Raw genomic sequence first — 25,358 nt, 5'->3', positions numbered from 1 at the left:
TAATTCTGGCTTTGGTGATGCGTAAAGAGGTAGACTTGATTAGGGAGCTTAAAGGTGAAGGAACCCCAAGTGGGCAGAGACCATAACATGATAGAAATCACCCTGCAGTATGAGGGGGAAAAGCTGGAACCAAACAAAACAGTATTACAATTGAGTAAAATTAACTATCAAGACATGTTGGAGGAGGTGGCCAGAACTGATTGGAAAGGGAGGCTAGCTGGGAATATAGTAGAGCAGCAGTCACAGAAGTTTCTAAGGATATTTCAAGAAGCACACCAGAAATTCATCCCAACAAAAAAGTAACATGAAAGGGAGATGGTAACCATGGCTGACAAGGGAAGTCAGGGACAACATAAAAGCAAAATGCAATGAGAGTAGTGGGAAGTCAGAGAGTTGGGAAGCCTTTAAAAACCAAAAAGGACAAGTGACAATAAGGGAGAGAAGAAGAAACATTAGGGTAAGCTAGGTGGAAGTATAAAAGATTGCAACAGCTCATTTAAAGATATCAGCGATAATTGAATGGTGCAGCAGACCTGAGTGGCCTAATTCTGTTCCTAAACTTGTGGTTTTATGTTCTAAGAATATTTGCGAAATTAAGTAATGGTGTCAAGAGGAAACAATCGTTAATGCAGCAATTAGTTCTAAATTAGGTAGTTCCATAATGCGATAATTGCGTTCTTGTGCAACCCAATGTTATAGAAAAATCGTGATTTAGAAACAGCATTAAAAATATTGCGCTACAGGCAATGTTTTAAAAAATTGCACATTAGAAATAGTGTCCCCAATTCGTCATTTGCATAATAGCAAATTTGCATTAATGAAATGCATGTTACAGCAGAATGACCTGTACTCTGCTTGTGGGGCAGAACAAATTGAATTAGCACTTGCAAGTGAGTTATGAATAATTATCTCAGAGAATCAAAATGGAATTAGTTGGGGATACTCTGGCAGCATCTGTGCAGAAAAAATAGAGTTGCACTGAGCCCAGTGACCAGGGCTCTGAAGGGCCACTGGACTCAAAATGTTAACTTTGCTTTCTCTCCACAGATAATGCAAGACCTGCGGAGTTTCTCCAGCAATTTCTGCTTTGGTTTTAGATTTATAGCAGTCGCAATTCTTCGCTTTAATTATCTCGAGAAAGAATTTTCAGCACTGAGGAAAAGATGAGTTATGGGACATGCTCAGCTACTCGAGCTTCTATGTTGTAATGCTAAGTATTATAAAATTGTGTGCTCAGTACAGTTCTACATTACAATCCTGAGGTCAGGAATCTCAATAAAAGTTCTTATGTTTTAAGAACCCCACTGAATCCAAATCAATTTTGCAACACCAAAATATGGAGTGAATTCCATTTCTTCATTTATCTCGCGTCACCTTACCCACGAACAATTGCATAGAATTTTACACGGGAAAATAACGAATTATAGATGCATGCATTACTAGTATGTAAAAATACATTGCTGTTAGTTTAGCAAAACAGAGCTCACAGTCAACCTCCTATAGAGTTCCAATAATCTGTAAATTTGTGTAATTAAAATTGGGGTTAGTACTTAACTAGAGATACTTTGCCAAGATTTACAGTCCTGCCAGGCCACTCAGCCTTGAGTCAATGAAAGGAAACAAACGAAACTGTAGCAACTAATCCCAAACATGCTGACTTGTGGCAAAAGGGATTAATTTTTTAAATTTTCCATTGTTTTACAGGAAGGCACTAAAAAAAAGCTCTTTGTCCCTCATCTGAGTTATCTGCAATTCATTAGGATTCTTTCTCACTCTTACTTTTCATATAAACACGAACAAGTTACTCAGCCCATTGAGCATGTCCCACCATTCAATCACGGCTGAGTGAATACTAATGTCTTTTATTCATTCAATCCCTAGCACGATGGCACACCAAAAAAATCCCAACAGAATGGAAGGTTTTGTTCTAAGAGAGAGGGTGAATTCAAACAAATTCTACAACGGAGAGATGGTGTTCCAGAAACTTCTGAGCCACTACATATGCACTTTCTTAACTACCCAATTTCTTATATATTTCAATATAGTTCAACTGATGCATTCCCAAACAATGCTCATTCTCCAGAGGGATTGAGCAAAACTGTGACTGGTATCTCTTTGCAAGGTTCTTCAAACATAACAGCCACTCAAGCTTAATTTTATTTTAAACTTAAAATAAAATACAATATTTGCATTTATGAGCAATTCACTGAATAGTATAATTTTTCCAAGGTACATTCTCATTGCATACTTTATCAAACTCCTGTACGACAAACCCAGAAGTCACAATGCAAAGTTAATATTTGCTGCTGCATCTCTCATATGCCATTTTTTTGAAAATTTTACAACTAGGAACATTTAAGGATTGCCAATTATCTCACACTTTCTACTAAGTTATCAATGTTTTCACACAAAATCCAACCCGAGCTTCTCTTTCAATGAAGAAATTCAACAATTCCGACATAAAAATTGCACTGCTATCAGACTGGCAATTGTGTAATAAAAACTTAATTATTTATGTTAACCACAATACTTAAAAATCCTTTGTAGCAATGAGACAAAACAATGTAATATTAGACTTCTGTTGCATTCACCTGTGTGGACAGCCTTGACAAATCTTCTGATCAGCAAAGGAACCTCCAAGAACTTTGCTGAGCATAGTTGCATGTCCAAGAGCTTTCAAAGCTTCATCCAGACTATCTACTAAAGAGTTGAAGAATTCCAAAGCATCATGTTGCTCTCGAAGGTTGACTGGCTCACCCCAAAGCCTGGGGAAAGGAGGTAATATTTTGTATTCTAGCACATGGTCTCAAGTCTTGCTTCAAATTCATAACTATTAAACTCACACTCTCCAATTGTACACATTCAACCCACTTAAAGACCTGTTTGCAGTTATGTTAAATCATTCCCCTCAGCTTTACGCATTAAAAATTGACAATCTTTTTCCCCAATTGCCACCAAGTGCACAGTTCTGTCAATGCATTTGACAATTTAGTTAATTTTATTTTTATTTAAAATTTTATTTTCTCAATTTGCCAGAACACCAAGTGCAAAATACCATGCTCTTCTCTGCAGCCTCACTCTCTACCAACTGCCATTTGTAGGAGTTGAGTTTCACACACAACTTTTCAGCAAAATGCAGTGAAAGCTTCTTCACCACAGGCAAGAACTCATTTCCCAAAGAAAAAAAAACACTTCTGCAATTTTCAAACTACAAACCTGAACTGTTTCCAGAAACCTCTAGGCACATAGTATTGCAATCTTGAGGCAGCCAAATGTCCAAAAATGACTTGCAGATGTCTCAGGACCCCAATATTGTATTCCTTTCGATCTTCAGTTTTTCCAATTACAGGTTTGTCATAATGGTGGTGGTAACTAAAAACATCATCTCTAGGATCGACATTGCTCTTTAAAAACAGATTTTTAAAAATCAATTGAGATTAAAACAAAATGCTTCTCAACAGAAGCTAAATGCAATTTTGCAGCAACTTAATAATTAAATTTGAATCCAGAGGAACCTCAATTATCCGAAGGACACGGGCAGGGAGTATTTTGTTCGGTAAATCGAATGCCAGAGTAACAGTTTAGCCAAGCATCTGGACCTTGCAATTTAACCGAATAAGCAGATCTTTGCATAATTGAATACTGGATAATAGAGGTTCCTCTGCATGTGCAATCACAATATCAAAAATCACAAAGTATACTCAAAAATTATTTTGTTAAGCACAACTTTTCTTTTCAGAGAAAGTGAGGACTGCAGATGCTGGAGATCAGAGTCAAAAAGTGTGGAGCTGGAAAAGCATCAGGACTTTCTGATGAAGAGCTTATGCTTGAAATGTTGACTCTCTTGCTTCTTGAATGCTACGTGACTGGCTGTGTTTTTCCAGTGCCACACTCTTTGGCAATGTTTTTTTGGATATCTAAAAATATAATTGAACAGACTTTGACTGCAGTGTATTTAATAACTATTAATTTGACATACTCCAACTCAAAAATGCTTGGTCCAAGCAGCTTCAAGTTTTAGTTCTTCACAGGGAAGTGAGAGTAAAAAATGTAACCAAAAGTGAGCAAAAAGCAGCGGAAGGAATCAGGAGGACAGCAAATAAAGTGGGGAATAATTCAATGCCTGGAGGTTTGGAGGGGAATCCTATGTTTGTTGACGGAGTGAACTGATAGAGGCAGAAGACCAAAGGAGAACAGGTTGTGTTTCAAATGAGAGCTGAAAATCATTTGACTCTACTCAACATAAAGGAATGACTTTCCACTTTGAATAGTGACTCTCAGTGCCAGAGACATTGATGTCTAATTGCTAATACTAATCACATTGTTCAATGGATATCTATACTTTCAATCATTTATTCTAAAATGTCTAGAGTGTGGTTAGCTTGTTTCTCTGGTGAAAAAAATACTACCTCATACTATTTGATGTAAGTCTCTGGTAAAGCAGACAGTGCAAGTGATTTGGTGAAGCCAACAGTACAGCTTCTGAACTTAGACAGCAACCTTTCGATATTTACATTGAATTGCACATCTAGCCCTAACTTCAAGTTGCTACACCATTTATGCAGAATAGATAAAGCACCATTAGCTTCACCATTGTTTTGGCAACACAATCCACCCTAATAAAAAAAGTGACCAATGTCTATGTAACTATGAAGGTTGTTGCAATAAGATTAAAATGTGTGAGACCTTACAACATACTGAATATGTCGTTTTGTGTATTTGAGGGCTGGTTTCCAAAACAAGTTTTAAATACAAAAGTCCAAGGTATGTATATTTCAAGAAGATTTCACTACATTAACAAAACAAATTTAAAAATATTTCCAGTACAGGGTAGTTGCCATTGACATTTATCAACAGCTTAGGTAGAAAAAGTGTTCAACATTTAAGCATTTCAACAGACATGACTTGTCTTTTGACATAAATGTAATAGTTGTAACTTGTGTTCACCTCATTATCCTGTTTCTCATCACCAGATGTATCATCATCAACATCACTACCAGTGCCTTCAATTGTAAGGATACCATTTCTAATAGCTGGGATCATGTATAGCTGCTGAATAACAGAATTCATGTAACATGTAGCACCAGCATTCTTTAATCCTACAAATCCTTTTGATGGACGTGGTCCTACTGGTGGCAAGTATTCCCACTCTGTCAATGCTTCACAACCTAAACAAAAATTAAAATCTTACAATCAATGAATAAAATTTCAGACAGATTTCATAATACCATACTGGAACACCAAAATATTTTCAAAAGTGGTTCACTATGTACAACTGCAACTGAAAAAGGCTGAAGCAGATCAAAACTACTATTGCTACAGGAGAAAATTAAACATTGATCAATGGGACCTATCAAAGGATAGCTAATGTTTGGAGTTCTGCTCACAATATGTAGCATACAATGACAGTTTTTGCTGTGAAGAATCTAAACAGAGGAAGCTCAAAAAATTTAATAAAAATGCCCATTAAAAAAATGGTTTTAACTAGTTATGCTATTGGGTACTCTTGAGTACTTCATGTTCTATTCTCATGGCATGCAATAGTAACTGAATTATTGAAGGTACCAACTGGTGGAGATCAGCATACAGCTATCACTAATTTTGCAACTTTACACCATTTAATTTCCTTTGATGCTGGAATGTGGCGAAATAAGCACGGAAAATGTTCAAACCAACAATATCATTTGAGAAAGATAACGGAAATTAAGACTGAAAGAAGAAATGCATTGGAACATCTTAAAATAGTAGCTTCATTATTTATAACCTTTCAACATTTTTCTAGATTCTGTGAACATTTCAGCAGATTGGAAAATCACAAATTTAACACTTCTATTCAAGGAAGGGAGACACTAAGCAAGATACTATGGCCAGTTAGCCTCTCACTTTTCACTGTGAAAATGCTTAAATCCATTAACAAGATACTGACCGAGCATTTTGAAAATCAGAACAAACAGGCTGATTCAACACTGTTTTGTCTTGAAGGAAAGTGTCTCATAATTATTAGTATTCTTTGAGAACAAGGGTGGATAAAAGCAAAACAACAGGGTACGTGGACCATCAAAAACATTTGCCAAAGTGTCACAAAAGATTACAATACATGGAATTATGGTACTGAGGGTCATATTACTGTGGATAGAGGACTGAGAAATGGAAAACAGACTTGGGATAAATGGGTTACAATTCCAGGATAGCCAACTGTAACCTGTAGAGAGCTGCAGAGATCAGTGCTGCTACCTAAACAGTTTACAATCTATACTATTGTCTTGCACAAAAGGATGCACTCAATTGTAGCCAAATTTGCTGATGCTACAAAAGATATGCAGGAAAACAAGTTGTGAAGAGCAATCTATGGTACTGCAAAGAGATATATTTAGACTATCAGAGTACACAAAAATTTGGTAAATCTATGTATTATGTGGGAAAACACGAGCACACTCAAGTTGCAGGAAGTATAGAAAAGCAGAACATCATTTAAAATGGAAGACTGTAGAATCTCACTAGGACACGGTGGCACAGTGGTTAGCACTGCTGCCTCACAGCGCCTGAGACCCGGGTTCAATTCCTGACTCAGGCGACTGACTGTGTGGAGTTTGCACATTCTCCCCGGGTGCTCCGGTTTCCTCCCACAGTCCAAAGATGTGCGGGTCAAGTGAATTGGCCATGCTAAATTGCCTGTAGTGATAGGTAAGGGGTAAATGTAGGGGTATGGGTGCGTTGCGCTTTGGCGGGTCGGTGTGGACTTGTTGGGCCGAAGGGCCTGTTTCCACACTGAGTAATCTAATCTAAAGAGAAAAAAAGTGCTACAATGTAAAGGGTGCCCTTACTCATGAACCACCTGAAGTCAGCACCCAATTGCAGCGAGTAATTAAGGTAACAAATGGAACACTGGCCTGTACAGGACAGAAGTGAAATGCACCAGAAGTACTTTTGTACAATTTTGCTCACATTAAAGAGGAACACACTTGTATTTGAAGCCAGTTAGAGAAGATTTACTTGGTTGATTTCTTGGATGAAGGGGTTGCCTTACTTGGCAAGATTTGGCAGTTTGGGTCGATACAAGAGTGGGATCAGAATCGTCGTATTAAATGGAGAGTTGACACGGAAAAGAGAGATTTTTTTTGTGGAGGATCTAGACCTGGGAACAAGTTTCACAAAGGAGTATAGGAGACAAAAATGAGGGGTAATTGCGTCTGAGGGTCAGCAAAACTTGAAATTCTCTACCCCAGTTAACTATGGAGGCTGTGTCAGTGAACATATTGAAGACTGAGTAAGACAACTGCTCATTAACAATAATTCAGAGGTCAGGCAGGAAAATTGAGTTAAGGCTACAACCAGATCAGCCACGACTTCACTGAATAGCAGAAGCAGCTTAAGGGGCTGAATAACTTACACATGCTGCTATTTCTTGTGGAGTCTGCATCAACTAACTATATAAGGATGCCAAGATGGTTCGCTTTTTAAGTGAGTTCAATTCTTGTATTGATGGTGCTTCATAAAGTCTTGATTCTTTTAGTGTATTAAAGACTCAGGAGGCACATTTTAAGGTGTACTATTAAATTGATAACACTTAAAAAAAAATATACAGGTCAAAATCAGAAAAGACTACAATGTTGTCGCTAAATGTATTGAAAGTCAAAAAGTCCTTCATCCCTAAAACAGCCATACATAGTATGATGACTTCATCCATGATCAAGCTCAAACAAGATTGGCTGAAATATTGAAAGGCAAATATTTTATGATGCAATTTCTTTGCTGCTACTTGGTAAGGAATAAAAGGACATTTCGAAAACTTACTGCTTCAAATGCTTCACTTTTTGTTCTAACATCAAATGTAAAATGTCTGTCAATTCAAAACGGTTTTTGTTTACTTTCTTCTTTTCAATTAAGTTCCTCTCTATGATGGCAAATGGGGGAACACATCAACCATCCAAGTCACCTCTACACATGACTATCCATCCCCATTAACATTTCTTTTTCAGTAAGAAGTGTCACTGATTGAAGTACTGTTCTCAAATTGATACCACCTCCATGCCATTCAACAAGCCATTCTTCAGTTAAGAGTTCCTGAGCATCTGCAGGCTGTTTTGATGGCATGGCACAGAACCAAAGTTAAGCTCTCCAAACTATAAATATTGATATTTTGGGAATAAATATTGAAAATATGTAGGTCAGGCAGCATTTGCGGAGAAAGAGTTGATGTTTCAGGTTCTGATTAAGGATCACCAACCTGAAATGTTAACGATTGGTTTCTTACTGATGCTGCCTAACCTGCTAAATATTTCCAGCATTTTTGATTTTATTTCAGTTCTCCAGGACTTAGTTTATATATACACATGACTCTGAGCTTGGTAACCTGGTAATTTTAGAGACACGAGCGTGTATTTAATTCAGTTAAAGGAAAACCACCTTGGCTTAGAAAATTGAGCCAAGGAAAAGGTTAGGACTTCAGTAACAAAGATCACATTGTTTCATCTGATAATTACGTAGGAGATATGGCGCATTACAAGCAAGGATTTTGGCTCTGCCCGGAGACACTGAAGGAATGTTTAGCAGCCACTGCATCATACCAAGACTTGTACTGATCAAGTTCCTTTCATGCCTTTAAGGCATCCCAAGGTCTTTTACCACCAATGTAGTAATTTTGAATCGGAATTATTGCTACAACAAAGCAGCAGTGAATTTGATCACAGCAAGTCCTCAAAAAATCAAAACGTAATTTATTTTTCTGATGCTGAGGGACAAATGCCTTCAGGAAACCTTTTGTTTTAAAAAAAACGTTCAGCCAAAAGATCTTTTACACCCAAAGCAGCCTGATTGGGTCTCAGGTTCAATATTTCATCTGAATGATGGTTCTTCCTAAATGTTGTGCTCAAGTCCATCAAGTGATACTTTGACCCACAGCCTGATCATCAGACAAAATTGCTATCAACTGAATCATAGTTGAAATGACGAGAAGTAAAATTATCTTTCTATGAATTTCCTGCCTTCAATGCATTCATGGAGACTTCGCATCTTCGTCTACATGCTTACCATCTTATCTAGTGAACAATTTTAAAATACCTGCATAATACATATCCGTCATAGTGTCGACTATTTGTTTGAGGTTTTGCACACAGCCAACAGCCAGTGCTACCAACAACTCAAAGCTGGCATTGATTGCAGCAGGTGCACTACAGACAGGAATGGCCTGTTCAGATGGCAATTCTCCGCTTTTCTTGTACTGTAGATAAACATTAGAGGCTGGAAATATGAAGTCATCTATCAGTTCCTATAGATTCAAGTCAGAAGAAGAGATTTCAGTTACTCATTAACTTAATTTCATTGTCTGCAGTGCATGAACAATAAACATGAATACTTAAGTGTTAAAATATCAATTCACATTTAAAATTTCAGATTGATATTATAGTCAAATAGGATTGAGGACAGTATAATCATTTGGGGAATTTTAAAAAATGGTTGTTACCATAATACTCCAAATTCCTTCAACTGTTCCAAGCAAAATTAGGTTTTTTTGCAATGTGTTGACATGTTGCACAATTATTTAAGCTCATACAAAGATTTACTTTATATAACGATTAGTCTTTTAGCTCCAAACTTATTCCCTTGTTCAAGAACAGGAATAGGGTTAATCCTGGGAATTACAGATCAGTCTTATGTCAGTGGTGGGCAAATTATTGGGGAATATTCTGAGAGACAGGATTTATGATTACTAGGAAAACCACATTTTGATGAGAGATTGTCAGCATGGCTTTGAGCGGGGGAGGCCATGCCTCAAGCCTTATTGAATTTCTTGAGGATGTGACAAAACACACTGATGAAGGTAGAGCACAGGATGTGGTGTACATGGATTTTAGCAAGGTATTTGATAAGGTTCCCCATGGTAAGCTCATTCAGAAAGTAAGGAAGCATGGGATACAGGGAAATTTGACTGTCTGGATACAGAATTGGTTTCCATCCACCCCATTAGTGGATGGAAATGATTCAGCCAAGAACTCACTGGCCGTAGTGTTCCGTTGTGATTGGTTCTCGGATTTCTGCTCTTTGTTATTTTCATCAATGACATGGCTGAGGAAGCCGAAGGATAGGTTAGAAAGTTTGTCGATGACACGAAGGTTAGTGGCCCGTGGATAGTGCGGAGTGCTGTTATAAGTTGCAACAGGTCATTGACAGGTTGTAGAGCTAGGCTGATCAGTGACAGCTGGAGTTCAACTTGGAAAAGTAAAATAATTCATTTTGAAAGGTCAAATTTCAATGCAGAATACAAAGTTAAAAGCAGGATTCTTGACAGTGCGGAGGAACAGAGGAATCTTGAGGTCCATGTCCTCAAAGTTGTTAAGAAGGCATATGGTATGTTGGTTTTCATTAGTGGGGGATTGAGTTTAAGAGCCATGAGATTATGCTGCAGCTCTATTGAGTCCTAGTTAAACCACACTTGGAATATTGTATTCAGTTTTGGTTGCCTCATTATAGGAAGGATATGGAAGCTTTAGAAAGGGTGCAGAGGAGTTTTTCCAGGATGCTGCCTGGACTGGAGGGCATGTCTTATTAAGAAAGGTTGAGGGAGCTAAGGCTTTTCTCTTCGGAGCAAAGGGTGAAAGGCGACTTGACAGTGTACAAGATGATGAGAGGCATAGGCAGAATGGATAGCCAGAGAGACTTTTTCCCCAGGGTGGAGATAGCAATGATGGGGAATAATTTTAAGGTGAATGGAGGAAGGTTTAGAGGAGATGTTAGTGGTAGGTTCTTTAGAGAGTGGCGAGTGCATGAAATGTACTGCCAGCAGTGATTATATGGTAAGATAGATTAGGGACATTTAAACGACTCTTGGATAGGCATATGGATGATTGTAAAATGAAGGGTATGTAGGTTAGTTGATCTTAAAGTAGGATAAAAGGTCAGCACAATATCAAGAGACGAAGGGTCTGTATTGTGCTGTTCTATGTTCCACAAAGTAACACTAAAACTCAAAAGCAAATCAGCATCACAGCCTAAATGCAGAGGGAAAACCTGACAATTTGGCTGCAGAAAGATATGTAAATCAGGTGTTAAATTACAATAAATTCAAATACTTATGTCAATCTCTGAAATTCCATTTGTCAACCACCCTCTCCCACTTAAGATGATGGATGACAAAAGCCCTTTGGAACTGGAATCAAATGTCTTGGGTAGGAATGAAATACGAGCCTCTTCCCAGTCATGAAAGGCACCTGTGATCCGGTGCTTAATTGCATAAAATGTAAAAAATACTGGATGGTAAATCAGGAAAATTTTACTCCTCACGCAAAGGACATTGCAGTTCACCATTTTGCACCCGATTCTTGCCCCAGATCCTATAAAGTCATGATGTAATAATGTAATTATTTTACTGGTTTTGATTGTGTGGTTTGTAATTTCTTATAAAATAGATAGAGATTAGCTACTAATCTTGTGGCATTGTTCACAAAAAATTGTCAAACATGTTGCTCAGAACTGAGATCAGATGACAGTGTCATAGAGATGTACAGCATAGAAACAGACCCTTTGGTCCAACTCATCCATCACGACCAGATATCCCAGCCCAATCTAGTCCCACCAGCCAGCACCCGGCCCATTCTCCTCCAAACCCTTCCTATTCACATACCCATCCAGATGCCTTTTAAATGCTGCAATTGTACTAGCCTTCACCAGTTCCTCTGGCAGCTCATTCCACACACTAATCTCCCTCTGCATGAAATAGTTGCCTCTTAGGTCTCTTTTATATCTTTCCCCTCACACTCTAAACCTATGCCTTCTAGTTCTGGACTTGCTCACACCAGGGAAAAGACTTTGTCAATTTATTCTATCCATGCCCCTCATGATTCTATAAACCTCCATAAGGTCACCCCTCAGCCTCAGACAGCCCTAACCTATTCAACCTCTCCCGATAGCTCAAATCCTTTAACCCTGGCAACATCCTTGTAAATCTTTTCTTAACCCTTTCAAGTTTCACAACATCCTTCCAATAGGAAAGAAACCAGAATTGCACACAATATTCCAAAAGTGGCCTAAGGAAAGCATACCAAACGCCTCCTTCACTGTCTTATCTACCTGCAACTCTACTTCAAGGAGCTATGAACCTGCACTCCAAAGTCTTTTCTGAACCCTTTCAAGTTTCACAACATCCTCCCAATAGGAATGAGACCAGAATCATATGCAATGTCCCAACAGTGGCCTAACCAATGTCCTCTACAGCTGCAACATGACCTCCTGACTCCTGTATTCAATACTCTGACCAAGAAAGGAAAGCATACCTAACGCCACCTTCACTATCCTATGTACCTGCAACTCTACTTTCAAGGAGCTATGAACCTGCACTCCAAAGTCTTTGTACAGCAATACTCCCTAGGACCTTACCATTAAGTGTATAAGTCCTGCTAAGATTTGCTTTCCCAAAATGCAGCACCTCGCATTTACCTAAATTAAACTCCATCTGCCACTACTCAGCCCATCGGCTCATCTGATCAAGATCCCATTGTAATCTAAGGGAACCTTCTTCGCTGTCCACTATACCTCCAATTTTGGTGTCATCTGCAAACTTACTAAGACCTGTGCAGATGTAATAGACTGAAAGTGAACCATTTGAAATAAAAATGGAATTGTTTGGGCTAGTTTAACAAAATGGTATAGGCGATGGCAAGGAGAAAATTAGCAAATTAACAGCATATATAATTGAATAGGGCAAAATTACATATAATGACATTATTATATTCATATTATTTCTACCATAGGTCAACTGTAAAACACTTCACATATAGGACTAATGAGGTATGAACAATACTAAGAAAATAATTACCATGTGTCAGTTTGTGGTGACTTGGATGCAAATGTGATGCGAGGTGAGAGACAGCACATGTGGCCTTAGAGAGTTTTGTTGAAGTGGTTTGGAGGAGGGGGGAACAGAGGAGTTTGGAGAGAGCTGGCAGTCGTGGCTTGGAGAAAAATCGTGATGGCAAGTGTACAATAAAAAGAATTAGTATTAAGAAATGTCAAAGGTACTTTTAGGAAACTCAAAAGGTAATACACAGACCAATGAGTTATGGCAGGTATAAAGAGTGAAAAGGACTGAAAAAGGTATAAATTATAAAGCAGATAAGAGATTCTTCAGAAGTCTAACATTTGCTTGGTGGCTTACGACTATAAAGGAAAACCGGATTGGAGAAATTTCCAATAATCAAAGTAGGCTTAAGTGGGTCAGAGAAATATACATGCATTAAGCATGAGCTCGTATCAAAAACCCTTGCAACATGTTCCACCATTCAGTGAAGTTAAAATTAATCTGTGACCCAACTCTATCTCCCTGTCTTTGTCCCATTACTCTTATTTTGTTTGGCTCTCGAAAATCTATACGCCTCAGATTTGAAACTGACAATTGATTGAACATCAATGCTGTGGGCAGGAGTGTTTCACACATCTATCACTTGAAAAGTCTAATTTTTAGACTATGTCCCCAAGATTACTAATCAGAAACATTTTATTCCCAGCTAGCGTATTTGTTCTCCCTTCTGAACACTTCGATCAAATTAGCCCTTACCCTTACAGGCAATACTTCCAAAGTTTGTTTAATCTTTGCAAAATTTTTATCTTCTCAGTCCAAGTATTACTCTAGTACACCCACCTTAGACTTCCTGCAAGATCACCACAGACTTCCAAATACAAATTCTGTCTGGACATCCAGTTCAATTACACCCAGGATAATCAACTATCCTGAATTTTTTTTAGCATAGTTTTGCATTTTGTCTTTTTGTTCAACATCTCCTTAGAACAATGAGGGGTGATCTTATGGAAACACAGGATTGAGAGCCTTTGCAGAGTACACGCTGAGAACATTCACCCTCATGAGGAAACTCTGATTAGAGGATACGGTGTCAGAATAAAGGGGCACTCATTTAAGACTCTCTTGCAGAGCTGAGTGCCTTTGGTACAGAAAGCGGAGGGTAGAATCCTTGTGCATACTTAAGGCAAAGATAAATTCTTGATCAGTAGGGGAATCAAGAGTTACAGGGAAAAGGAAGGAAAACTGATGTGAGCCATGTTTTGATTGAATGGTGGAGCAGGCTGAAAGGCTGAATAGCCTACTCCTGCTCCTATTTCTTATGGTCCCCAGGGGAAGTTTCCTGAGACACCATTTGACAGATTTCTCCAGGCTAAGCGAATAGGCTGCTCTGGCCTCCTCCTGTTGAGGCAGCACCATGCTCATGCACAAATACAGCCAGTGATGTCATGCTTAAGCAATTACTAAGGCAATAAAAAAAAGGAGCAACAAATGAAGGTCTGTGATAGAAGAAAAGGCTGTAGAAATTAATTAACAAAGGGGATGATAAGGCAAGGCAACAGGGATAGCACTGCAGAAGTAAAGTCTAAAAACAGGGTCTACAGAAAGCACAAACAGGAAATCACAACCAATCACCACAATTATCATGCAAAACAACTGATCATAAGTCCTGAAACAAAACTGCTGATCTTAATACTGTATCTGGAACACCATAAAGTAGAAATCAAAACAAGAATTTAAAAAAAAAATAATTTGGGATGGTGTCACTGTCTGACCAGCATTCATTGCCTGTCCTGACAAAAAAAAGAACAGTACAGATACAGGCCCTTTGAACCTCCAAGCCTGGGCTGAAACATTTTTGCTTTTTCACACTACAACTGTCTTCACTTACAGGATCCATATCCCACTATTCCCTTCCTATTCATGTATTCACCCAGGTGCTACTTGAATGCTGCTATTGTGTCTGCTTCCACCACCACCACCTCTGGCAGCACGCATGACGTACTCACCATCAAGTGTCTCAAAGGACTGCCTCACACATCTCAAAACTCCTCCCCCACCATGAATCTGCAACCCCTCAAAGGACCTTTCCACCCTGGGGGAAAAGCCTCATTCTCCACTCTATGCATGCCATTTACAATCTTAGAAATTTGTATTATGTCACCCCTCCTGCGTTCCAGTGAAAACAAACCAGGCGTAGCCAAACCTTTCTTGATGGCTAAAATCCCCCATCCCAGGCAACACCCTGGTAAACCTTTTCTGTACCCTCTCTAAAGCATCCACATCCTCCTGGTAGTGTGGTCACCAGAACTGTACACAATATTCAGAGTGTGGCATAACTACAATTCTATAAAGCTGCAGCAGAACTCATCTATCCTTATACTCACTGCCTCTTCCAATGAAGGCAAGTGTGCCAGAGGTTTTTTTTAACTACCGTATCTACCTGCACTGCCACCTTCAGTGATCTGTGGACCTGCACACCCGGATACCTCGGCATAACGATATTCCGAAGGGAAATTCTGCCATTATAATTGCCACCTGTACGTGACCTCCCAAAATGCATCACCTCATGTGTCCAGGTTAAAATCCATGTGCCATTTTTCTGCCTATGCCTCTAATGGATCTACGTCCTGCTGTAGCCTCTGATAATTCTCCTCACTATCCACAAATCCACTACTCTTGGTATCATCTATTTAGTAAGTTTGCAGATCAGCCATGTTTTCCTCCAAATCATTTATGTAGATCACAAACATCAGAGGTCCCAGCACTGATCCCTGTGGATGATACTAGTCACAATTCTACATTCCGAAAAGCACCGTTCCACTTTTACCCTCTGTCTCCTAAGACTAAGCCAGTTCTATATCCATCTTGCCAGCTCAGCCCAATACCTTTTGCACCAGTGTGTCATGAGGGACCATGTCAAATGCTTTATCCAAGTCCATGTTGCCCTTGAGGTGGTGGCAGCGGTGATCAGCTTTCTTGAACTGTCGCTTTCAGTTGCACTCATCTAGGCAATTGAGGAGCATTCCATCACACTCCTGACTTGTGCCTTGTAGACAGTGGGCAGATTTTGGATTCGGGAAGTGAGTGACTTGTAGCAGTATTCCAAGCCTCTGACCTACTCTAGTAGCCAAAGTTGTGTGTCCAGTTGGGTTTCTAGTTATTGGTAACACCACAGGATGTTGATAGAAAGGGATTCAATGATGGTAACATCACTGAATGTTAAAGGATGGTGGTTAGATTATTTCTCATCGCTGATGGCCATAGCCTGGCATTTGTGCAGTGTGAATGTTTCTTGCCCCTTGTCAGCTCAAGCCAGGATATTGACCAGATCTTGCCGAATTTGGACATGGATTGGTTCAGTATCAGAATGTCGGGAATTGTGCTGAACATTCCCTCCATCTAGAAGTGAGGGTAAGCAGTTGATGAAGTAGCTGAAAGATGGTTGGGCTAAGGAAACTACCCTGAGGAACTCCTGTAAAAGTGTCCTGGAGCTGAGAAGACGGGACGGCCAACAACTACAACCATTTTTCTACATGCTAGAGGTTAAGTTTTACCTCAGCCATGTAGGAGGCAAAAGGGAGGAGAATAAGAAAAATTAAATTGTTCTGTAAACAACAAAAAAAAAACCATGTTCACAGTCAAGGGTAGAAAGGTAATGTCTTACAAAAGTGAGCATTCAAGTTATGTTTGGTACACCCAATGGAGAAGAGACCGCATGAGTAATGGATGCAATAACTTTAATACAGTAAATTGCTGTTCCACCTTGGAGGGGAAGGCATGCGGGTTCAAAAGCATCTGCATGGGGAGGTATCAGAGTGCAATCAATGAGTGCATCAGCATAGTGCAGAGGGGGTCAGTCTCTTCAGGATGCTAAATAGAAGGAAAGGCAAGATTATCTTGGATGGTGCACAAAGTTTGGGGCTGTGAAAATAACAAGGATAACCTTGGAGTGACTATGGCATAATAGTGAATTGCTAGATGAGTAAACCAAAGTCTGAGACTAATATCCTGAGGACACAAGTTTGAATACCAGTTGGTGAAATTTGAAGTCAATAAAAACTAAAAGCATGGCAACGACGTAATCATTATCCACTGTCCACAGTCATAAAAACTCATCATGCTCAGGAAATCAACAAGACGAAAGGAAAGAAAGGAAATCTGCCATTATTAACTGCAGTGGCTGACATGACTCCAAATCCACAGCAAATGTGGTTGCCTTTTAAATTCCTTCTGAAATGGCCAAGCAACTTACTTAGTTTAAGGGCAATAAGGGATGTGAAATAAATACTTGCTCAGCTTATAATGCCCAAATTCCATGACTGAATACCAAAAAAACTATTTAATATGGACCGCAAAGCAGTCCTACATGGTTCTGAAAGGAATGAAATGGATGAGAAAAGGTGGTCAAGAAGTCAAAGGCACTTCAGTCACTTAACAGGACAAGATGCAAGTGAAACAAAATGCCAAATTCCTGACTGAAATAGGCCAAGAGGAAGTCTAGTCTACTATAATAGTTCAGTTCTCATGTTTTGGCCTCCCTACTAGTCAGAGTTAGACAGCACGGAAACAGATCCCTTGGTTGAAGGAGTCAATGCTAACCATGTTCCCAAATTAAACTAGTCCCATTGCCTCAGTTTGGCCTCCAAACCTTTCCTATTCATGTATTTATCCAAATATCTTTTAAATATTGTAACTGTACCTGCAGCCACCACAGTTCCTCTGACAGTTCATTCCGCATACAAACCACTGTGTAAAAATATACCCCTCACCTTTTTAAGACTTTCTCCTCTCAGCTTAAACAATTGCCTCCAAGTTTCTAACTCCCCACCCTTGGGAAAAGACTCTTGCTATTCACCTTATCTATGCACCTCATGATTTTATAAATTTCCATAAGGTCACTCCTCTATCTCCTATGCTCCAGTGAAAAAAGTCCCAAACAATCCAGCCTATCTTAACAACTTTAACCCTCCAAGCCCAGCAATGTACATATTCACTGAACTTTCTCCAATTTAATAACATAACTTGGGAGATTATATATTCATACAAGCATACTGTTACTTCATCTTCAGCTTCTGTCCCAACAACACCCACAATAGGAACATATAAACTGGTTCACTGTTATCCAACTTCAACCTTCCAAGTGCCTACATAATTCTTCCCCTATGAATCTTGTTTCTCCTACACACTCCCAAAGTTCAATATAAAATATTTCAATTATGCACTTGAAACACAACACTAAGTTTAACAATTTCAAATGATAATCACCTTTTTTCAGCTGCAGTTGTTGACAGATCTGCCACTTCACATTTAGACCCATTTTTTTTTGTTGTCCCACTCTAACCTCTTTTCACTATGCATTCACATTCTTCGGCAGCTAAATCTGTCCTCTTTCTACCCTGGGTTTTCTACCCAAACGGAAACCTCTTTTGTTACCTCAATCCCTGCCTCTTGCTTGAAAGAGGGTCAATCTACCTTTTGCTTGTTCAATGAAAGGTCATCAACCTGAAACACTAATTCTGCTTCTCTTTCCTGACTTGCTGAGTATTTCATTATTTTAGGTATCCAGCCATATGCTTTCCGGTGCATTATTTCCTTCTATATTTGGTTACATAAGCTGGCTTCAAGAGTTTTCATAGAAAATTATATTTCAATGATGAAACAGAAGAATAACCTAAAAGTTCTCAGCAGGAAATAAGTTCTATTGATAAACAGCAGACCTAAAGCGATAGACAGGCAAATATGTGCACACATCGAACAAAGATCAAAATTTAATGTTCAGTATTTGTACTAATCAAAAAGGATTGTAATTCAAATTATCCAAAAAGATACTGCTCTACACAACTTAAAACTTATTTTAAAATGTTAGCATATAATTTGTACTGATGTATTTCCAGTTCAGATGTATTAAAACAAACGCAAATCCAATAGATTTGACATTTTCATGAGACTATGGATTTGAACAAAATACTGCACCATATCACACATCTTTAATTAATTATTAAGAAATACCTTAATGAGATTTGCTCCACCCTTCTCTGACCCCATATGATATTTCTTTTCCGGTGTCTGGAAGGCCAATAGCTCCTTTGTAACTCCAAGATGACCCTCTAGAATTGTTTCTTCAACACCAGTTTCACTTGTCCTTTTCACCTCATCCTAACATTTAGGGAAGGGAGATTAGGCAGGAAAAATTAAAAACACACATCATGAAAGCAGTGCCACAATAACAAGAAGATTATGTGCAATGTTTAAAATAGACAACTATTTTCATGTTTTAAATTTCTCATATATGCTTTCATTATACATAAGCACAGTGCTGGGGGTACTCATTGAGAGTCAGAGTTAGTTCCTTAATTGCAACTTTACATGGAGAATGGCTGTCTTTCAGAATCAATGTTAAAGCCAAAACGTTAAGCTGCTGAGGGCAATATTTTTGTTCAGTCAATATAAAAGTTTTAACATTGCCATTCATGTGCAGTAATCATCATTTCCAACTGAAATAACTGGCAGACAAGGAAAGCTTCAGTGAAAAAAGCTTTAAAGATATTTTCAGCTCAGTACAATATAAAAGGACAACTATTGTACCTGTCTGAATCAACCACTGTAAAACACATGAAAATCTATCCTTACCTAGCCTGCAGAGGACTTGAAACCAACAGTAATACGGTTGCTGCTTAACAGCCCTCAGGACAATTAGAGTTAATTACTAAATGCTGACCAAGCTAGCAAATTTATTACTCTATGAATTGGGAAGTCAAAGTCAAGGACTTCTAAGGAAATTCCTTCCCAATAGGATGACATTACGGCACCATCTCTGGTGGGTTTGTCCTGCTGGTAGGACAAACCTAGAGAGGAGTCGAAGAGTGTAGTGCTGGAAAAGCACAGGTCAGGCATCATCAGAGAAGGATAGTCGATGTTTCGGGCATAAGCTCTTCATCAGTAATGAGGCTTGTGAGTCAAGGGTGCAGAGGGATAATGGGAGTGGGGTGAGGCTGGGGAGGGAAGGCACCTGGGAATGTGATAGGTGGATGAAGGTGGGGCTCAAAGTGATAGGTAGGGAGAGGAGGGTAGAGCAAACAGGTGGGCACGAAGATGGATAGATAGGACCACTCAAGAAGGCAGTGCCGAGTTGGATGGTTGGGAGTGGGATACGGTTGGGGGAGGGGAAATGGGGAACCTGGTGAAATCCACATAGGTAGATGAAGATGGATCAATGTGGATTACACCAGGTTCCCAATTTACCCTCCCCCACTTTATCTCAGTCCCAACCTTCCAACTCGCCACTGCCTTGTTCAACGATCCCACCTGTCCATCTTCTTTCCCACCTTCACCTACTTATCATATCCCCATCTACCTTCCCAACCCCCAGCCCCACTCCCCTCCCATTTATCTCTCAGCCCCCTTGGCTCACATGCCTGAAGGGCGTATGCCCAAAATGTCGACTCTCCAGCTCCTTTGATGCTACCTGACCAGCTGTGTTTTTCTAGTACCACTGTCTTCGACTCTGATCTCCAGCATCTGCAGTCCTCACTTTCTCAGATTTGACTTAAACCTAGGGAGTGGGAATGGTGAAGGAAATCTGCTTTCCTTACCTTTAACTCCAGACCACAGCGACGTAGTTGACTTTTAACTGTCCTCTGAATTGGGTAATTATGCCACTAAGTTGTGTGACAATTTGGGATTAATACAAAATGTTATACAAGTAAGCCATGTCCAAGTGTCATGAACAAATTGAAAGAAATAATTCTATTTAAACAATCTCAACTTCCACAAATATTATACTAAGGTTATATGAAGGTTGTGTTTGTATTCAGAAGGAAAAGTATATCACTTTTTGGCAACATCTTAAATGCAAGAATTCCCTCTTTTGGAAGTTAAGATGTGGCATGACATTAAATACAAGACTTTTTTCAGCAAGTTTCGGTATTTTCCTTCAAAGTCAATATAGGATAATTAGAAATGAATGCCCAAAGTAAATAATTTAGAAAGAGTTTATTTTCCATATTTGGAGTTACCTCCATGAACAAGTTCAAAACTTGCAAATAATTTAAATGTTTGACCATGGAATCTAAAAGTGCTTAACTATACTGCTGAGGGAATGCAATGTTAAAGCTGCAGCTTTATGAATGAGAAGTTAAAGTCAAGTTCGATCTGTTTTTCACAAGCAGATATCTTGCCCGACCAAGATAACTAAATACAAAAGTAAAATTTCACTTGTGGAACCCTGCTGTAAGGAAACAGGAAGGATTACCTTAAAGCTGTCGCTTGCTAATGGACAAGTAAATAAATAGTTGGGGTTTACCTCTAAGCAGCAAGGTATTTTAAAAAAAGACTCTCAAAAAGGAAAACACTGACTTTAGATAGAGGGTAACTTAAAAAACAAATTCTGAAAACCGATAGGAAGCAAATACTATGTGTCTGACACGAGGAAGCTCAGAGGAACAAAAGGGATCTTGGATGCTTGTCCCCAGATCCCTGAAGGTGATAGGATAGGCTATTCGGGTGATTAAGAAGGCATGCTATGAGACCAAAAAAGAGAAAATGCTGGAAAATCTCAGCAAGTCTTGCAGCATCTGTAAGGAGAGAAAAGAGCTGATATTGAGTCTAACCGACCCTTTGTCAAAAAAAAAGGAGAAATAGGGAGGTAGTTATACTAGGCTGACAGAAGGCGAGTCATGGCTCCAGAAGCAAAGTTGACAATAAAGAGATGATAATGATGATGCATAAAGAGATTATAGGGAGATTAGGAGTAGTCAATGACCAAGGCTGAAGCCAGTGCTATGTGACAAAATATGTGGGGGATGGGTAAAAGAGAAATGGGTGAAGCAGAGGCAAAATGGAAAACGGGAAAAGAGTAGCAAAGGGGGAAGAGGAGAGGAAAAAGGTGATGAGAGAGTGGGGAGCGAGAGAAAAAGAGAGACAATCAAGAAATAAGAGGTACAGAACAGTGAAAGTAATATATAAAAAATAAATAAAATTTAAAAAATTACGGAGCAAATACCATCTGAGACATTGGCCTTTAATCAGTCGTGGCAGTAATAACAAGTGTTGGGAGGTTATGTTGGAACTGTACAAAACTTTGGTTAGGCTACAGCTGGAGTGTTGCGTTTAGTTCTGATCCCTTCCTATGAAAAGAGGCTAGATGGGGCAGCACGGTGGCTCAGCAGTTAGCACTGCTGCTTCATAGCGCCAGGGACCTGGGTTCGATTCTAGTCTCAGATGACCATCTGTGAGTTTGCACATTCTCCCCGTGAGATTCCTCTGGGTGCTCCAGTTTCCTCCCACAATCCAGAGATGTGTGGGTTAGGTGAATTGGCCTTGCTAAATTGCCCGTATTGTTCAGGAATGCGTGGATTAGGTGCAGTAACTGGGCTAAATGTAGAGGAGGGGGGAATGGATCTGGGTGGGTTACTCTTCAGAGGGTCGGTGTGGTCGTGTTGGGCCGAAGGGCCTGCTTCCACACTGTAGGGATTCTGTAAAAAAAAACAACAGGCTTGGATTTTCTTCAGAGAAAAAAAGGCTGAGGGGTGGAGGGATTATAGCTGAGATGTATAAGATTATGAGGGGCATGGATAGAAGGATTAATAATGAGGGAGCATAACTTTAAGGTGAAAGCAAAAAGTGTAGGAGGTGGAGTTTGAGGAATAACTTGTTCACCTTGAGTGTGGTGCGCATCTGGAATGCACCGCTTGGGCAACGGGTAGAGGCAGGAAATCTTTCAACCTTTAAACATTGTTTGGTTGAGCACTTGAAATGTTGTAACATTGAAGTCGATAGACCAAGTGCTGGAAAGTGGGTTTAATGTAGACAGTACAGATTTAATGGGCTGGAGGGCCTCTCCATGGTCAGAGGCAAAAAAACAGACTTATCAAATAGAGGATGCTGTCACAAACAAACAGTCATGGAGACCAATTTCACTCATCTGACTCCAATCAGGGATCAGTAAAACAAAGAATGACCAACAGAAAGGGGTCACCAACTCCTTGCTATCCTCAAGCATTTCTTTTTCAATACCGGACTATTCTTACCTGGATGGATCATAACTTTTCAGCCTGCTCACACCACATGTTAAACCGTGTCTATTTAGCTTCTGCATTAATAAACTTAATTTCTAATAAACTACCAGAAAATTAGTTAGAAATGGATAACTGCCTGAGGTATGTGTGGCTCTAAAGTCTTGTGTGCAAAAGAACTATGAAATTTATTTGACACAAAGCAACAATGCAAGCTAGCATTAAGTATTTCGGAAAATCCTGAGGATTTATGACATAAATTTAAGCTGTTTCTTTCATTCACAACCCTTTGTCCTGCAGGGAAAGATTCCATGAAAAACGTTATCTTCAGTTCCAAGCTATACAAAACTGACTTCTCAAATGACATGGGGAAAAGGTTATATCAACTCACGATCATTAAAGCGAACATTCATTGTTCAGTGAATTGCCACAGAATTAGAGGGTGAATGATCGCAATTAAAGATACAACAGTGAAGACGACTAAAGAATAAATAAATTAAGGCTAAGATATCAAACCAATAAGGGAGTTGAGCATTATTGGAGTAAGGCAGAAACTGGAGTTGCGGATTATCAGACTCGATGGGCTGAATGGCCTAATTCTGCTCATACATTTTATGGTCTAACGCAAAAGGGATACAATCTCCCGGGATCTTTATACAATTGTTACTTCATTCTACAGTGAGCCACTACTTGGCTGCCACAATCCCCCAACAAGTCAACCTGTGACCTTCATTGCGACCTACCCCACCGAGTGACTTTTCAGCTGTCTACATTTTTAACCTTGCCAAATTGATCAAGTTTTCAGATTTCTCCTCCCTTTAAACACATTTTCATCTAGTCATTGTCAGGATAGATTATGAATCTACTTCATTACCCTACCAACAAGCAAGTCTTCACATGTGACTTGTTAATAAGTTCTTATTATAGTGGCCATCAACCTATGCATTTTCAGTCAACTCACAATGAAGTGAAGGACTGAAACAAGAGAAGGGGGATGATTTAGGAAGCAATTATACTGGAAAATGAGCTGAAGGATGAGGTAATGTTGCTTTAAAGCATGACTATTGCAAAACTGCTCATGGCAAAAACCAACGATTGCAGGTAAACGTAAATCAGCTAATGCTAATCCACATACACATGGAGACAATTTTGGTCCCTCAATACTCAAGTCTTGGCAATTTCTTACAGCAAGGCAAGTTAACATTATTTGTGACAGAAAACATAGATGGCTTATTTATTTTATGCTTTGATGCTTCTTGCAGGGTTAAAATTTGAATGGCCAACTGCTACAGCAAGCTGTGAAGAACAAATGATTTCTGACAATTGTGCGCATACAAGTTTCATAGGACAAAAAGTACTCTTCATTTTTAAAGAAGTTGTACCTTTTGTTCCCACTTCGCTCATTAAACCTTGCTGCATTTGTGAAATAGCACTCTGGCAGCTACAATAATAAATCCAGACAGACGCAGAAACAAAGCTCAATAAACCAACATCGCACCAAACAGATCAATATACTGCAGATGCTGGAAATTTAAGCAAGCAATGCAAGGAACATTCATATTCGAGCGAATATGCATCATGAACAACGCTGTATGATTCTACCACAAGGCAAGATAAACACGGGAAAAACAAACCAAAATATTAAACTGACCATGTCTTCACAGATGTCATCTAACTTGGACACATATTAAAGCACTTCAGGAGCATTTTAGGAATCTCTCTCCTAAGCAAGACAAATTTGACAGGAGGAATTCACACCCAGCCAGTTTGCCTTTCATTCATTCTCCATGTTAGCTTCAGCTTTGGTGGATAAATGAGGCATAATTGCTCAATTACTTGACTGCCTGAGCATATTTCATACTTGCACCGGAAATGGCAATATCTATTCAGGCTGTCACCAAGCTGTAAGCAGCAGTGATTTATTCTTGGAAGTTCAAAGACCACTCAGTACTCTCAATTATGTATCCAACAGAAGTTAGCTGGTCATCTAACATCTTTACATACGATGAAATACAAATACAGCACTTGGAGGCCAGTGTGTAGTTTGCACACAGATCACAAATTAGTAATATGTTATATACACTGTATTTACTAGAAATAATATCATACAATAATCAAATGCAATCAATTTCACGTGGTGCATCACAATGGAACAGCAATACTAATTTAATCATTGCATGATTACTGCAACGTGCAGTTCACAAGATTTTGCATATTTCTTCATCTTGTGGGCAAAATGATGCAAAGCAAGATGTTTTATGAATATATTTTAGAGTTTGGATTTTGATTTGCAAGCATGGTGGGGGTGGGATTTCATAATTAGGTCATTTGCACTCCTAAGGCTATGCTTATATTTTTAAAAACCAGCATGTGTTTGTATTTTTCTAAGGTGTAAGTGGGGTTTAGTTTGCATTAGAAGATTCTTACCAGCTGACAAAGTAAAGATTGAAGTAAGCTTCCTTTCAGTTATAAGAATTGGGATTATTTTTTGCAAACTGAAAATACCCAAGGTCTGGAAAACTTTGGCTTGTCAGTTTGCAGAAGTCCTCGTT

The 25,358-nt window shown here is 39.1% G+C and overlaps 1 protein-coding gene across 2 annotated transcripts in view; it reads right to left on the bottom strand.

Moving 5' to 3' along the window:
- The window catches only part of usp9 (ubiquitin specific peptidase 9), a 275,529-nt gene that overhangs the window by 73,538 nt on the left and 176,633 nt on the right, over nt 1–25,358 (bottom strand). For both annotated transcript variants that reach the window (XM_060833551.1, XM_060833552.1), the window contains 5 exons: nt 18,803–18,949; nt 9,061–9,268; nt 4,948–5,168; nt 3,217–3,404; nt 2,592–2,765 (listed from right to left, as the gene is read on the bottom strand). In XM_060833551.1, coding sequence (XP_060689534.1) covers nt 2,592–2,765; nt 3,217–3,404; nt 4,948–5,168; nt 9,061–9,268; nt 18,803–18,949 — 938 coding nt within the window. The remainder of the gene's footprint in view (nt 1–2,591; nt 2,766–3,216; nt 3,405–4,947; nt 5,169–9,060; nt 9,269–18,802; nt 18,950–25,358) is intronic.

This window comes from Hemiscyllium ocellatum, chromosome 12 (assembly GCF_020745735.1).
Source record: "Hemiscyllium ocellatum isolate sHemOce1 chromosome 12, sHemOce1.pat.X.cur, whole genome shotgun sequence".
Classification (NCBI taxonomy): Eukaryota; Metazoa; Chordata; class Chondrichthyes; order Orectolobiformes; family Hemiscylliidae; genus Hemiscyllium; species Hemiscyllium ocellatum.
The sequence above is the reverse complement of the archived record's forward strand: the minus strand, read 5'-3'. Positions and strand labels throughout refer to the sequence as shown.